Raw genomic sequence first — 16,974 nt, forward strand, 5'->3', positions numbered from 1 at the left:
GGGCAGAAGTACCTGTTACATGTGAACAACTTTTGACTTTAGTGGTGGTGGCCAGGTCTAAACTCCTGTGTGAGGTATATAATTGAAACCTTCATCTTGGCCAAGTCTAAACTTCATCATGAGTCTCATAAGTGCTTTATGGTTATGCTGCTCTGGTTCCTAATGTCATGGATGTATAGGAAAATATCAATATTCATTACAAACACTTTGTCCCTCATGGATGTGGGGAAAAGTATGAGTATATTGTCTGAGGGTTAGAAACCACAAAGTAAATGACTAGAATACTGAAATTATTTTTTAAAAAATTAAAAAGTAACTTAATGAATTTCTGAATAATACTGGAAAATTTGTATTACCATATTGCCTGGAAGCACTTGTGATGGACTATAACCCTTCTGAGTGAGGGCTTTTATGGACATAGAAAAAAAGGCAGTCTTTGCCACTGGGGCAAAGTAAGTAAGTATTAAGCAAACCATGTTTAAGCAAATAATAAAATAATAGGAGCAGACAAAGGAGTCTGTATTGTCTGGCCTGATAAGTAAAAGTTTTAACATACCAGTAACCTACTTTTTGTCCAGATCTTTGTAGGCATCAAGGCAAAGGAGAGCTGGAAGGAAGATAATGGGATGGTGATTTTGTTAATACTCCCCCTTCAGGGACAACAAGGGGAAAACTACAAAGATTCTTGCTGGAAAGTTTAACTGGAGCAGACACGTCTCAATACTGAATGAGAAATGATAGGCAAGGTGGAAATAGCCTGTGAAAGTCTTTGAAGGTGAAGATAAGCCATTTATGTTTTATGCAGTAGCAAAGGGGGCTCATCAGAGGAATACAAAGAGAGAGGTAAAATAAATTAAATTATATTTGTTGCAGAATTGTGATTAGATTTCAGCAGGACAGGCTTGCACTGGTGAGAAAAGGAATTGAGGCATGAGCTGATGATAACTGAATGTTTAAGCTGGACGGATATGAAATTAACTAAACTTTGGTGATTTTTTTAATTTGCAAAATTAATCTCTTATGCTTATGTAGCATTTTGAGGTGAAGTTCTAAATAGGTGTGGGACTAATGTAACGCAGTCGTTTCTGGTTCTGAGTGGCAAGCAGAATGCAGGCTTGGTTAAGGTTTGCTGGAGGTTCAAGGAGATCTTGATTTCAGTTTATGGAGTTTGATGTGCAGGTCACCCATGATGGGGGTCAGAAATCTATGGCAAACACTTTGGTTTGGATAGAAGGAGACAAATGTGAGGTAGAGAAATAGGCTTGTAGGTTACAAGCATGGTCAAATTTTTGTTTGCACCAATAAAACAAGGAGGAAGAGGAGGTCTCAGCATGTGAAGGAGAAAGGGCTGATGCTCAGCAGGATTCAGGTCATTACTGTGAGGTGAAAAATGTCATCGGTGGCAGGTGAAGACCAAGCTGAAAGAATAATAGGGTTGAACCGTAATTGTGCGTTGAACAAACAGGGGAGAATGAAGAACAGGTAAAATCTGAGACATTGAGGAAAACGGAATATTTTTTGTTATTATAGGATATATAACATGCTATATATATGTAGTATATAATAAATATTGTGATATATTTAGAAAAAAATGTGTAGGAAGGAGAGATGAGGCCTACAGAAAACGTGGATAGGGAAGGGTGAGATGAGTGGTAAGTAAAGTGAGAAGTCAGACATTAGGTAACAGCAAAGAGGCTAAAAGCAGCCAGTTTATGGAGGAGAAAACCCAACACCCTCAAGATATGGAACTTTAGTTTGCAGCCCTTTGATTAATGCTTGTATTACTCTTACACAAGCATGGCCTTTTTTTTTCTCTAAAGATTAGTTGATTAATCGGATTCTTACCTGTTACACAATTTGATGAGTGTTTCTTACAGACAAACTCTGTACTCTGCTTTTAAAATGACAGTTGACAATGAATGAAAAAAATATAGCGATAGCAATAATAGGGGAATATTAACATAACATCCAAATTCACTCAGAAGTACAATATCTTGCAATATGAGTACATTCAGCAGTTGTTTGATCTTCACAAAACAGCCAAACCAGGTATAATCTGTGCTAAAAAGCAGCACACCCCAAACATTTAAAAATATGCTAACACATCAGTGGCGCTACGTCAAGCACTCAGGAGCTGCAAGAGTTAGATACGCTTATTTACTATTCAACCTTAATTTGTCCTACTTGTGCAGAGAGTATAAATTTTAATAACAGATTTATATGTGATGTAAGGATACATGAAGTAACCAGCAAATGTATCTAGACTTCTTCACTGAAGTTCACCTGTTCTTCTAGTCAACACATGCTAGATCCACTTGTTTCCCTTTATTCAGACGAAGCTATCCATACCATAGTGCGAAGGTTGCCCGTCTTGGCTTTGCGGTTTAAAGCATGTGTTCCCCAAACCTATCACAAGTTGACAGCTTTTCCCAGCTGAGATGCTAGTGGGGCTGAGGCAGAAGCTAGGTGCCACGCTGGTCCATCTGGGGACATCTGCACTGGGTGAGTACCTGCAGCTCTGGCAGAACAGTGAGGCATCCGGTGAGACTGAGGTACTTCCAGCTTTATGGAGCTGCTGAACAGTGGTTTCAGGTCACAGCTTCAACATAGCTATTTAAAATTTGTCTATAGGGTTTTAGGACTAGATATTGCCTTCATGAGCATTTGCAGAAATGCTAGAAGTCTTGTTATTTTGTCCAAATGCGTCACTCTACCATCATGTTAATGAAGTATTAGTCTTTTGTACATGTACAACAGAAGAAAATGTGTGGAAACAAATCTGAGTTTGCATTCTTGATTTTTTTTTGTTTGTTTTATTTATCACAAAAAAAAAAGAATGCTAAGAACAGAACTTGGCAAAAGTCACGCTTATTTTATGAAAAAAATTATCTAAGCTCTCTCTGATTATGTGGCATAGGTGAACATGGCAAAATACTCCATTTTAACTAAGCTTTTTTTCATACATGCAATATCTGCTGGTGAATAGTTACTAAGACTATGTCACTTAGAAGGCAACACTTCTTCTACTGACATGAACTCATCACAGAGTGTTATACTTCTATGATGTTAAATCAGGTGTTTAAGACCACAAGTTTGTATCATTTAACTTGAACTCGGAGAGTGAAAATGCAATCTCTACTGCCATCTGCTGGATTTTTAAATAAGTAAAAAAGTACAGGTTCATACTACATTTAAAAACATTTAAAATGTAACTGCAAAAAAAAAAATGCTCCAAATTTTTTCCATTTTTAGAAAATCTGTGCAGACACGGCATAAACATGTAACTGCACCATTTTGTCACTTTTTAATCTTCAGTGTATATGTGTACACTATAGGCATTCAAAAGTAAACCAGCAAAAAAGCAGTAACATAGTCTGATAATTGAAAACCACATTGTTGGATCATAACTGTAATATCTGCTTAGAGGAGATGATTCCATCAGTATAAGCATACATCTTGAGCCAGCTCAAAAAAACCCAACAACATAAATTATAACTACTATGTGGTTTGATATGTAAATTTCTTTTCAGTCAACGTTACAGATTACCTGAATGTCCATTGTCTGTCCTGCTAATGATATCAGTGAGCTGTCTGAAAAGTCTGAGTTATGCAAGATGCTTATGACATTACTGGCCTCCAAGGCTAAGTTTTTAAAAAGTACATGAAGACATGAGTAAAGTTTTGCAGAATTGCCCATCAGTAATATTTTTTACTCATTTATGCTGTCAATGTAAAATATTGCATATTTGAATGAAAGTGTTATAAGTGTATGATGCAGAGCTAAAGCTTTTTTTTTTTTTTTTAAATGCCTTAGAAGAAAAAGGTTAGAGGAACCCACCACGTTTTCTTGGGGAAAAAGCCCTAGAAACCTCAATATATGTTGTACTGTCCTACTGTAAAAGTAAACAAGTTAAGTCTTTCAGCATACAGACAAAAACTGTGTGTTGGTTCTTGTCTTGCACTACCAGTGGTGGTGCCCAGCTCTCGTGTACATGCAGGACAGCACTGAGGTTGATGCTTAAGAGTCCAGAAATGGAGCCACAGCTGTGATGCTATCATGTGCCTCTCCAAGCAGCTCAGTCTCTTCCAGAAATTTAGCAACAGAAGATTTTTTTTTTAGTCATATGAAATCTGATGTGCCCAAAGATTCACCCATTGTACGATCTTTTTTGGATCACACACATATGTGCCACCTGTGTGAACATGAAACACCAGGCACCCTCACCAGCAGAGTCAGCTTATGCGGATGCAGCTCTTTTGTAAGAGATGTGAGGTCTGCACAAGTGAAGTGTGGCAATAATATTGTTGGAGGAACTTATCCTTCAAGTTTCTTGACTTCTCTTTGCTATGTTCTCAAGTGTATTGTTGCATTTGTAGATATTTTTCCTATTCTTTCTCCATGAAGAGAGGAATGGTTTTAATCCTATGTGTGGAGAGGTCTTTCCTGCCTGGTGACAGTTTACTACATAATAAAAGGTGGAGCAGTACTGAAGTCTTGGGCTATCAGTTGATGCTGTGGTGATTTGACTAGTTCCAAAATCACAGGCACTTCTGTGTTTCTAGCAAAGGATAAAGTTTCACACATAAATGTTATGAAGAGATGCTCTTGGAGGCACTCAAAGTTTTATAAAATTGAGACAATATGGTAAAGAAGGTAGATCCATTAAGCAAGAAAAGTGGCTAAAATGATACAGAACAAAAATTAGGGGGCTTCTAGTTCAGCACTATGAAAATATGTAAATATTAAATATATTAATGATACAATATTAAATATGTAAACTTGTGAGAATTTTAATGTTTTCTTACATCAACACCTGGATTCATTGTTAATGAATTCAAATTGTATTTGTACCTACCGGTTCTTACTTATTTTCTTACGCAACAGCTGCTGATAGATTTTTGTGGATTAAAGGATCAAATCTTAAGGAACAGATAAATAACTCAGTTTTCTTTTGGGTGGGATCAAAGATTTGCAGTGGCAAGTCAAAGGACATGTAAACTGAGTAACAAGAATGGTCATTAACGTGTAAGTACTGTCTGCTAAAGTCACCACCACACCCCCTCCCCCCAACCAACCAACCAACAGCAAAAAGCTTTTAAAAAATAGTATTATTGGAAGATATTTTTTGCCCTTCAGGATTTTTTTTTTAATTGTAAAATATATGTTATATATGTTTCTAGTCAAAATTTTAAAACAATACTGAATTTTGCTGTATTTGTTACTGTATTGTTACAAAACACATCTAGAAGGTGATTTTAACAATTATTTATTAATAGGTGGTATAAAAAATGAATGAATGAGATTTCAAACTTGTTTCATGATGTACATGGAGACTGGAAGAAGAGTACAGTTGCAGTGTGTTGCTCCCTCTGGCCATCTTCTACCTCCTGTATTTCTCACTTTTGAAGGAAAATTTCTATGAAACATCTTTGATGTGACTCATATATGCCCAGTGTTAAGCTCTGGAATAGTTTCCTCTGTTTTTTGTTCTAATCTTTTGTTTTATTTTTTTTTCCCTTCGTCTTTGGAGGCTCCGTGAGTGAGAAAACCTCTATTTTTTTACTATGCCATTGACCTCAGTAGTAGACCTAGCAGAATTTGGTGGTGCATGATGAAAAATGGTGTGGATATATGCATATATATTCCTTTTACATAACAGCCTGGTTGCTCTTTCTGTTGGAGGGAGTTGAATTGATATCTGCCTCAAGGGTCGCCCAAGCTGTTATATCATATGCTGTTATTAAGTCTTTAAGCTAACCTTTACGTGCTTGTCTACATTAAGGACTATTTAATAAACTTAAATTTTCCTTGCATCTGATGAAAATGTGCTCTATAGCATGGAAGATATGGAGCAAATCTGAAAAATATCCATCTTCAATTTAGTTCTTGCTCCAGAGAATACTTAATGTGCTTCTGTAAAAGGCAAATAATACTTCTGTAGAAGGCAAAACTGTTGAGAGGGATTTGCTGCAGCCATTACACAATAGCCAGATACAGAGATCCTGTCATTCCTCAAAAAGGTGGGGAAGATGGTTCAAACCTTGCAAAATAAATAATTGACCTAGATGGGCCATGGGCTGGGGAAGATTCTTTCTGCTGTGTGAATTCTGCAACGGTTTTCTTCAATTCCATTCCAGCTGTTGATGAAATGTGAGGATTTCTGTGGTAATGCACAGCATGACACAAGATAAGCACTTGGTTTTGAACCTCTTCTGGTAAAAAAAGCCGGTCTTACACTGATGCAGAAAATAAGAAATCTATAAATAAGTGCTACATATTTATAAATAAAAGAAATCTTCTCTCACTTAAGTTTTGCTTAGTTGCTAGTATATTCATCTAGCCCTTAGTGCACACAGAAGGGCAAAACATCACTGTATTAATATACCTCTTAAGCTTCATACAAGAAAAAAAAAATTCAAATGTAGACTGTCTAATGGAAAAGAATAGGAAGAGATGCAGTGCTTGCTGTTATCTTCCCCTTCTGCATTATTAAAGATCCAGAGCTTTAAGTCTTGCTGTAGTGGATGAGAACTGAATTTAGTTTCCATGGTTCCATTTTTTAATAGAATAATTGATGTAATAGGAAATTTACCTACAGACCTCTCCATTATTTAACTGCATTCTTTAAGCTGGTTATTATACAAATTCCTGAATGTCTGCAGTTGTTTTTATGCATTATAAGTGAGCAGTTGTGTAAGATGAGTTAAATCATATGTGTAATCCAATAATGTGGCCAAAAGTATTATGTTTCTCTAGTATTTTGCCAAATTCTTTTGACCCACTTTTCTCATCTTACTCAATGCCACAATTTTTTTTTTTTTAATGCAGGTTAGTAAAAAATAAAAATAAACCAAAACCCCCTGTTTTCTATTTCTGCCAAGTTTTTAATTAGCATAAAGCATTAAGTATAGTGCATCATGTTTGTAGTGAGGGAGAATAGATTATTCGGCTTCTTAGCTTTTGCTATTGCTGCATCCACACTAGAATGTGGCTGTATGAAGTCACTGTTTTTAGTGTGGGAGTTGCTTGATTTGTGTAGTTAAGAGCACTGATATTCCTGTCCAAATGGAATATGTGTATTTTACCACAATTTCTGTTAGTTAGGTTGAATTATTTTCTAGGCTTGAATATCATCTTAAAGTAAAAATATTCACTTCACCAAAACAGTATTTCATACAAATAACACTGACAAATAACACTTATATCTTAAAAGTCAAAACAAATTCACCACACACACAAAAAAGTCCCACAGAAACACAGAATGGTCTCACTAAAGTATATTGGTGAAATGGTGTGAGTCTCAATGCTCATTAAGTGTGTAAGTAACTGAAAGCAGGTGGAGATAGAATCATAGAATGGTTAGGGTTGGAAGGGACCTTCAAAGGTCATCTAGTCCAACCCCCCTGCAAGGAGCAGGGACATCCCTGACTAGGTCAGGTTGCTCAGAGCCTCATCCAGTCTGGCCTTGAACGTTTCCAGGGATGGGGCCTCCACCACCTTTCTGGGCAACCTGTTCCAGTGTTCTATAACTCGCATTGTGAAAATTTTTTTCTAATTTCTAATCTAAATCTACCCCCCTCTATTTTAAAACCATTACGTCTCGTCCTATCGCAACAGGCCCTACTAAACAGCCTTTCCCCATCTTTCTTGTAGGCCCCCTTGAGGTACTGGAAGACCGCTATCAGGTCTACCTGGAGCCTCCTCTTCTGCAGGCTGAACAGCCCCAACTCTCTCAGCCTGTCCTCATAACAGAGGTGCTCCAGCCCTCTTATCATCTTTGTGGCCCTCCTCTGGACCTTCTCCAACTGGTCCATGTCCTTCTTGTGCTGGGGGCTCCAGAACTGGACACAGCACTCCAGGTGGGGTCTCACCAGGGCAGAGTAGAGGGGGAGAATCACCTCCCTCAACCTGCTGGCCACGCTCCTCTTGATGCAGCCCAGCATGCGGTTGGCCTTCTGGGCCACAAGGGCGCATTGCCTGCTCATGTTAAGCTTCTCATCCACCAGCACTCCCAAGTCCTTCCCCTCAGGGCTGCTCTCAATCCATTCCCCGCCCAGCCTGTATTTGTGCCTGGGATTGCCATGACCCAGGTGCAGGACCTTGCACTTGGCCTGGTGAAGGACGTCATCAAGACATCAAGACCTCTATAGACAACACACCTACTGTTATAATTTATTAAACTCGAGATTCCCTGTTTCTATTAATAGTCTGTTTATCTGTTCATGATTTTTTTTAGTGTTATCCATGGAGATGTAGATTTCAAGCAACATCTGAAAATGTGAGTGAAGAGCCTGTAGGTTCACACAGCATGGTGAAAAGACAGAGTTGTTAAATCCGCCCGACTGGACTTTCCCACTTAGGCAATCTGAGGTCTTAGCTGAAGCTCATGAAAATAAAGGTCACAAGTTGCAGTGCTGTCCTGGTGCACTTACAGAAATTTTTCTTTCTGGTATAATTTGATGAATAGTAAGATAGTTAACAGCGTTGAAATGTGATCCTTTTAATTAAGCTTCAGAATGGGGTTTCACATGACAGCTTGTTACTCGTTGCTGCAAAAGGGTGATCCTGGTCCTTTTCATTTCTCGCTTCAGGAGCTCATGTCCTACTTTCCTCTCTGGTCTCCAGTAGTGAGTGGAGTGCTCAGAGTGAAGTGATTCAGGAAGCAAAATGGTGGATTTTAGGTTTGTTTTTTTTTTTTTTTTTGGTAGGAAATTGACTTTCTGTTGGTTCAGCTCAACTCCCCCTTTTGGAAGTGTCTGGACCTTTAGCTGGTTCCCCTCTCAAACTTCATCCTTACCAACAAAATCTCATAGAAACCAACTGGAGAACATATTTTTTTCCTCTCAGATAGCATCATAATGATAAGGAAGATTTTATCACTAAATATTTAATTATTATTATTCCTGACTTATAGAAGAGGAAGTGAAAGCTAGAGGGCTGAGTTCTCTTCCCTGAGCTTGTGATTAGAAGCTGGGTCTTTGGGTAGCAGAATGCTTTAGCCAGTTGGTGGGCATAGTGTCAGGCTGTTTGTTATTTGGGGCAGCTGGAGGAGAAGTGCTACTTCTTTGAACACTGATCTTCATCTTAGGAATCTATATAGCTTCTAACACTCCTCTATACTTCTACAGCTAAGCTGGCAGAAATGCCTGTAATGAGGGAAAGCAAACCTTACGTAGTCTCTCATACTTAATGAGAGAGATTACTGCAGATTGTTAATATATAGATTTTACATAGAAAATTGTTCTCAGATTCTTGTAGGGCCAGTGTGATTGTAGAGCGCCTGTTGAAATCTTTAAGTTGTATGTTTTAATAATTTAGATTTTGAAAACATAAGTGTGACACTGTAACTGAAGCTTGATTTGTATTTTTTAATTACACCTGCTGTATAAATAATGTTGATTAAAAAGCGATGCAAATTTGCTGAGGCACTATATCTGCTTTTATTCTGTACATGGTAGATACTTCTGTTTAAGACTATGCATTTTTTGCCATCTGTTTATATTTGGATCAATTTCTGGTCAAGTGAAATGATTCACTCATGAGCTTTGAACTAAACCTAGTAGTTATACGTCTGTTATTTTTTTTTCCTTTGGATTGTACTATATAATGTGTATTTGATATGAGGTACATTTATTATTGTGAACATGCCAAGAATATTAGTTACAGTTATAACTGAAAGAAAGAAATACACAGTAGTAGTAGCCACCTATTCTTGCTATATAAACTTTTTTCTCATCTATGCAGGAGGTTGCATCAACAATTTGAAAGCTATAAAGAGCAAGTAAGAAAGATAGGGGAAGAAGCCCGCCGTTACCAGGGAGAGCACAAGGATGATGCTCCAACATGTGGAATCTGTCATAAAACAAAGTTTGCAGATGGTTGTGGCCATTTATGCTCTTATTGCCGGACCAAGTTTTGTGCTCGATGTGGAGGTCGTGTCTCTCTGCGATCAAACAATGTAAGTCTTCTGATGTGTACTCTTAAGAAAAACCCTCCTTAACATTGTCACGCTGCAGATTGTTCACCTTAAGTTTGGCATTTCATGCTTCATTTTACTTAAATGTTTAATTCATCACTTTGTTATGAGGTATGTATAAAGTAGAATAACGTATTTAATGATTGTAGAGGTGCTTAGCATTCACAGAGTTAATAAAAAAAAAAATACATAGTGTATAGCTCTACTGAGTGATAGCTTGAAGAAAACATACTTGCTTTTTAAAGAATAAAAGAAGAAACCCTTTTTCTCACATACAATTCCACATTGATAAATTTTTATTGAATTCTTATTTCATTTTATATATCTTTTTTTTAAATATAGCTTTTCATATAAACTTATAGGTTTATCTTACATAAAATAAGTCAATTTTTGGTTAGAAAAAAAACCAAAACACTTCTCTTACCCCAGTGAGACAGTTGTGTCAATTTAAAGACAAAAAAAAAAAAAGTAAAAAATATAGTTTAATCTGGACTAGGTATCCTGCTTTCAGGCAGGTGAGATAAATCTTTCTCCCTCTGATCCATATGCAGTTAGCTGCAGTAGCTGTCCACAAAACTGAAGAGTATCCCAGAATACCCTCTGTTCAGTCATTCCCTTGCAAGGAACTGGCTACTCACTTGCACAGTAGTGGTAGAATCTGTATTTGGAAGACCATTATCCAGTGATTATTTTTGGCTGATCATCTAGTACTATAGTGTGTTATCAAACATTTTATAAATAACCTGTTACTGCATGAATAATTTTGTTATTTATCACGTGGCTTTAAGGTGCCTGTCCTTCATAGGGGAAATGCATCAATGCTCTTTGTATCACTATAAATTCAGTTAAAAGTCGTCACAAATTTTATAGCAGATAGTCATGTTCACAACTGAACTAGTTTATGGCCTTTTCATTGTGTATGAAATGTCAGCTGAATAGGGCTTCTGAAATTTCATGTAAACCAAGAAAAAAAAAACCCTCAGAAAAATACTCATTTCATCTTTATTTTGGAAGTTTTCCATAGACCTGATGTACTTGTGAATCCATTTAATTAAATTAATAGAATCGTATGAATCATCAAATTCACATTCTGAAAAAATTATGTAGGTGTATTGGGCAAAAATTTTCGTACGTTCATATTTTAATATAAATAGATGCATTACATTGCATCACCTGCAGGTGGTGTCATTAGAGCAAGTCTATGAAAATATAGTTTACTTTGATATCATATATTATGCTATTAATTAGAGTGCATATGGTACAGCTTACCTTTACTCAGAAAAAAAAAATTGAATATATTTTAATTATTCTTCACCCACTGTTTCAAGTCACAGAAATGGAAAAGTGTCCATTCATTTGTAACTTGCGTTTTGTTTATTATATCGTTTATGCTTCTGTGGGTTACGGTGGGAACACATGTTTTCTATGTATGCAGTAACGTAATCTTTTTATTTAAAGCTCTTTTTTTCTTTGGAAATTTTATGTTTTTATCTCTTTGTAGAGAGTTATTAGAATTGCATTTCTTTGAAATCTGTCTATTAATACTTGCCTATTTTATTCTTTTTCTCTTCTTTTTTTCTTTTCTCTTTTTATTCTGCTTCCTTGGATGCTTTCCCAAAGGAGGACAAAGTGGTTAGAATCCATGCTTTTTATCATTTATTATTATAATGTTATTAGCTAAGTGGGACACATATTAATGTGAGAAACAGAAATGAAATTTTTAAATCATCTAAAGGGGAGGGGGGAGGAACAGGAATCCTAACACCCAGGCCCTGCTCATTCGCTAGCTGAACATATGCTTCGAAGATAGCCCAGCAAGGAAACTCAAGACTGTTGTCAAAATTAGGATGGTAAAAGACATTAATTAAGAACGGAGAATTATTAATAGGCTAAAAAGTAGAGGAGTTTATAAAGTCTAATAAAGCTTTATTACATAAAAAATGTCTTTGGTTAACAATTTGACTTTTTGCATGCAAGGTCCTTCCATCAGCTTCAGGAAATCTGATTTAGTATTTTAATTGTAAATTTACATAGATTTGTATGGTTTGCTGTGTTTCACTTCTGGCTGCAGCAGAAATTCAGGGAATTCTTGTGAAACTTTTCGAATTTACATTTGAAATAATTTACATAGGCTAAAGTTAACCTCTTAAAACTGGACACAAGTATAGTGGGCAAGATGGAGTGACCCCTTTGTGAATGCATAGTTATCTTTTTAAAAATCTGCAAAACTTTTAGCATCAAGTACTGGCATATTCACCACTGATGTCTGTGCCTCGTCTGAAACAGGTGAGGGTAGTTCGTCATTCATCTCTGCGCCCTGTGCACAGAGGAACTGGTGGCAGTACTTGAGCAGAGCAGCGTGTGTCCACTTACCACCTGTCCTCAGGGAGGTCTGTAGAAGGTGGTATTCCTGACTTTGACTTGGAGACTGAGATAGTGGTAATTAGACAGCTTCACTGGCACTTCAGCCTAAATGAGTGTAAAGTCATTACAGTCTGATCTAGTTTTTGATGTGTAAATGATGAAGCTGGCAGTGGTATGCCTCATCTGACATCATAGCATACCTGTAACTTGCAGTTTAGTATTGTGCAACACTCAGAGAAAATTATTTCTATCACACCTGCTTATTGCAGTAGTTTTTTTTTCTAAAGCAGTTGTGTTGTGAAAGCGTGGTTGTTTTTCTAATGGCTATGAAATATAACTTGCTTACAGCTTCATTCCACTCTTTTCTGTGTGGTACTCTCAACAAACTGCTGAAGTCAACCAGGACTTCCAGATCCTTTCCATTCTATTGATCTCAGTCACTTACGATAGAGTGAGAGAAGATTCAGCTTGATATTGATTTGCTACTAAAGCAGTGCATCATTGATGCATCCACAGGGGTGTATTAAAAGGCTAACATGCTTGCAACAGAGTCTTCCTTAGGGCCAGGAACAGCAACACTTTAAGTGCTGAAAGTGCCACTTAGGTATGATCTAGCTTCCTAGGTTTTGGAGGGCAATCCAGGTGAATATCACCTTCTTATATGCTTGAGGTAACCTTCACACTTCAGTTTGGAACAAAAACTTTTCTAGATTACCGACATTGTGATAGTGTCCACATGCAGTAGAGATGGTGTCTTTGGTGAGGTGACAGCTTAGGTGTTCATCTTTGAATAATAGAATTTAGGATCCAGAAAACAGACTCCACTGCACTAAAGTGCTCTGAAGACATGTGCTGAAGACATACTTGACTCATTTGGCTTTTTCTAAGTTCAGTTAAATGTATCCTTGTTGCTTGAACTTGCCTTGGTTTAGGTTTTGCTGTGTTGAACTCCAAGCTTCCACATGCCAAGAAAATGTCCTAATAACATACCTTAAAAAAAATACCCTTTTTACCTTGTGGTGAAGCTGAGCTACATCTCTTTTAACAGCTGAAAAGTTACGGGAATTGGAGGGAGATTGTCCAATACTTAGTGCTGATTGCATGAGGAATATGGGGAACTTTATAAAAAGTACAGTTGCTTGCAGAGTATCTGTCTCTGAAAGCTAATGGAATATATAGAATGAATTAATTCCAAAATATGACTACTTACCTAGCAAATAACATCTTTTTTAAGCAGAACAAGTGGTATAATTTATATGAAGCAACACTAGAAAAACGTTATTTCGTAATTATTTTCAGTGGCTTAACATGCCTGACTAATCTATATATAGGGAGAAACCCTTCTGTATCTGATAAATTTAATATTATTATGTCTAGATGAGTTTTGTTCTCTCCACATAATTTTTTACCATAATAAATTATATTAAAACCCACGAACCCAGTTCTTAAGCTACAGGTGCCTCGGTTGGAAAGGATAGTGAAGTGTGAGTTACCAAAGTGCTAAGCCCAGGAAAAGTCAAGCATGATCCTAGATTCAAGATATTTCCTGTAGAGTTGGAGAATTAAATGATCGCTGGTAGTATTAAGGAGACCTCACCTGGGATGTTGTGTACTGTACGTTGCCCATCTTTGATAAATTCAAACTGTGACAGGCACAAAGTAAGTCATACAGAGGATGATCAAAGAAATGGAGAGTTCACCATGGAAGACTAGAGAGAGGGAGCAGAGGGACAAAAGATGGATAAATTCTAATTGATATCTAGAAATACAGTAAATTTGAACAATAAGATTAACCTTTAAACTGGAGGACAGTGAATATAAGACCAAATAGAGTAAGAGGATGATGAATAAGACCGAATTAGTGTAACTTGGCTATAAATGCTCTTGGCTTGGAAAAAGATTTTTGCAATCAGTAGAGTAAAGCTTTGGGAAAATTTTTCATGTGACTTATTGTAAGGAAAAACAGCACAATAAAAGTTTAAAGGTTAAACTTGATAAATTTAAGAAAGAATTTATGTGATGTGGTTGCTTGTGGCTGTAGAGGAATGTATTAGGTCCTTACTAGGTCTAGGTAATACAGCTGGCAAAACCTTTGAAGCTGTTCTTGACCTTTGCAAGTAAGTACCAAATGGATTTTAAGGACTGTTTTGAACTTAATGTGTTCTCTCCTTTCTTTAAGTAAAAAAGGACATCTCAAAACATTAATTCCTTGTAGTGGGAGTTAGGAAGCATCCTAGGTTTGTCAAGAGAATTCTCCAGTGCACTTACAAAATTAATTGGCAATAACTCGTACATGCATTAAAAGGCACATACTTTTAAATGATTTTTATTCTAATATGTCAAAACACGTACCTAAATATGTATTTTAAGTTCTTCTCTGTTCTTTGAGTATAGGTTAGCTCTTCATACTTCTCGCCAGAGCCTGCTCTCCTTTTGTATGGTTTCAGGCAGAGCATATTTAATGGAAGCACTATCAGATAAGAGGGCTGTTAGCTAGTTTGGTTATTCAAACCAGGCTTCAATGTAGATATGCAGTGAGAGTATTCACTGTGTTAATAATGTTAGTAACAATATCAGCAGTGGGTGAGTATGAAAACTGTTGGCTGTTGTATGGTGTACAGAAAAAGCGCAGGTCATCCCTGGGAACATTCAAGGCCAAGTTGGATGGGACTCTGAGCAAGCTGATCTGGTTGGAGATGTCCCTGCTCCTTGCAGGAGGGTTGGACTAGATGACCTTTAAAGATTCCTTCCAACCCAAACTATTCTATGATTCTGTGATTCCAAGTGTTTTCTCTTCCTTCGTATTATCTTAGTGTTCAGAAACAGTGTTACGTGAATGTACCACGCTACTCACTGTGAGCACTGAGCATTTGTATATGCTTTTAAGGAAAGCAGAATATTATTAATACAGGATTTCACATGAGACAGCATTTCAGAAGGAATTAATGTAGGTGCTTAGAGAAAAGCTGGCAGGAGTGACCACTTGCTTTAATTTTGTACAGCATTTTCTAGGTGTTGTCAGTTCCTTTTAGAGCGTCTACACGTTTGCTGTGGATCCTTCTAGTTCTGTTCTGTCCACCAGCATTTTAATTGCCAAAATGGTAATGAGTTTAAGTTACTTCTCTCCATTCCGTTCACTCTCCCCTCTGATGTGAACTATTGGAATTAGGGCAGTGGAGAAACCCACGAAATATCCAGCTGGTGCTTCTCTGTGGTTTGCAAAGGAGCAGGCAGGGCCCTGGCTCAGTCCTCCTGATGGCCTGGCTGCCATGGCTTGCTCTGGTCTTACCTCCAGTGGTACCACAGCCTTCTAGAGGGAAAAACACCTGAGAATACGGCTTTTTTTCCTTGCATCATTCCTATAAAACTTTTTCCTAATATTTGGTTAGGTAATGTAAAAAGATACATTTCCTTTATAAACACCTGATAGTAGTATGGCTCTGTTTGTTTCTCCTTATAGAAAAGAAGATACATTTTAGGGTACAAAGGTAGCCTTGAATGAGTGCATGCAGTTTCCTTGAATCAAAATTAAAGTATTTTTTGAGGTACTGTGGGTGTATTGAACTAAGTAAAATTGTATGACATTGACAGAATTAGGTGGAAGATCCATGTTCCAGATTAAGCTGTATGTTTCTCCCTAGCAATCCATCTACCATTCTATAAATTTCAGTAGGATTAAAAATTTTGATCAAATTTTAAGTGAAAAGAATTGGGAGCAAATGATGAAAAATAGTTTTGTCACTATTTTCCCATATTTTCCAGAAATGTTAGTTGTACAGAATAGAGCGGTTTGCTTACTCATTTTTCTGTTTACATATATAAAGGATGACTGGGAGGAAATTAGAATGCAAAATACATTATAGATAAAAGAGAATTTATTTAACTGAACTTAGTAGTATGGGATTGTGGAAAGTAATGGTGATTATCTGTGCTGAAATACTGTAGAGTCACATTTCTGATCTGAGTTTTGCTGAAATTATTTTAATTTTGGTATAATGTCAGTGATTTATACTTGGAAAGGTAGACGACTTGGAAACATTTTCCTAATTGTATGTGAGGTGTTTTTCCAGGGTGTTTGTCATTTAGTTCTATTAAATTATGCTTAAAATTTGCTTACATAATGGGTTACTAATTTAAGTCTTAACATATGCTGTGCAATTCAGCTGTGTACTAACGTTTTTAACAGAAGTTGTTCATATTGTCAGAACAGAAAGTCTGGATTGTCAGGAGTGTTTTTACATGCCTTTCATGAACCCTTATGTCAAATTCTCCATGAAAAGGCTATTTTATTTAAGTTCTGAGTAATACAGCTGTAGAAGAAAAAAAAAATACTCAGAAGGAGGTAAAGTTACATAGCAGATAGCAAAGTGATAGCAGATAAATTCTCTCTCTGTAGCATTCAGCGTAATTTATTTCCTGAAAGATTTGGGGTTTGTACGCATCAGGAAAGAAGGACTATTTTTCAGTAATCAGTCCCTAGAACTGCTGCTTCCGGCAGATAAAAAAAGAAAAAGAAAAAAGAAAAAGTAGTCCAGCAAGAAACTGAGGAATTCTCTCAAGTAAGGTGCAGAACACTTTCCTCTGCTTTCTGGTATCTTAGTTCACTGTCAAACAAATCTGAGTGTTAAAATTT

General features: G+C 36.8%; 1 protein-coding gene across 33 annotated transcripts in view; it reads left to right on the plus strand.

The window, feature by feature from the left end:
* RIMS1 (regulating synaptic membrane exocytosis 1) overlaps positions 1-16,974 on the plus strand; it is a 338,013-nt gene that overhangs the window by 111,831 nt on the left and 209,208 nt on the right. For 31 of the 33 annotated variants that reach the window (XM_086745687.1, XM_086745652.1, XM_086745655.1 and 28 more), the window contains exons 2-3: positions 9,746-9,959; positions 11,598-11,609. In XM_086745687.1, coding sequence (XP_086601813.1) covers positions 9,746-9,959; positions 11,598-11,609 — 226 coding nt within the window. The remainder of the gene's footprint in view (positions 1-9,745; positions 9,960-11,597; positions 11,610-16,974) is intronic. The other 2 variants (XM_086745654.1, XM_086745660.1) reach the window with 1 other exon arrangement.

The sequence above is a fragment of the Chlamydotis macqueenii genome, chromosome 3 (assembly GCF_036417535.1).
Source record: "Chlamydotis macqueenii isolate bChlMac1 chromosome 3, bChlMac1.mat, whole genome shotgun sequence".
NCBI classification, from domain to species: domain Eukaryota; kingdom Metazoa; phylum Chordata; class Aves; order Otidiformes; family Otididae; genus Chlamydotis; species Chlamydotis macqueenii.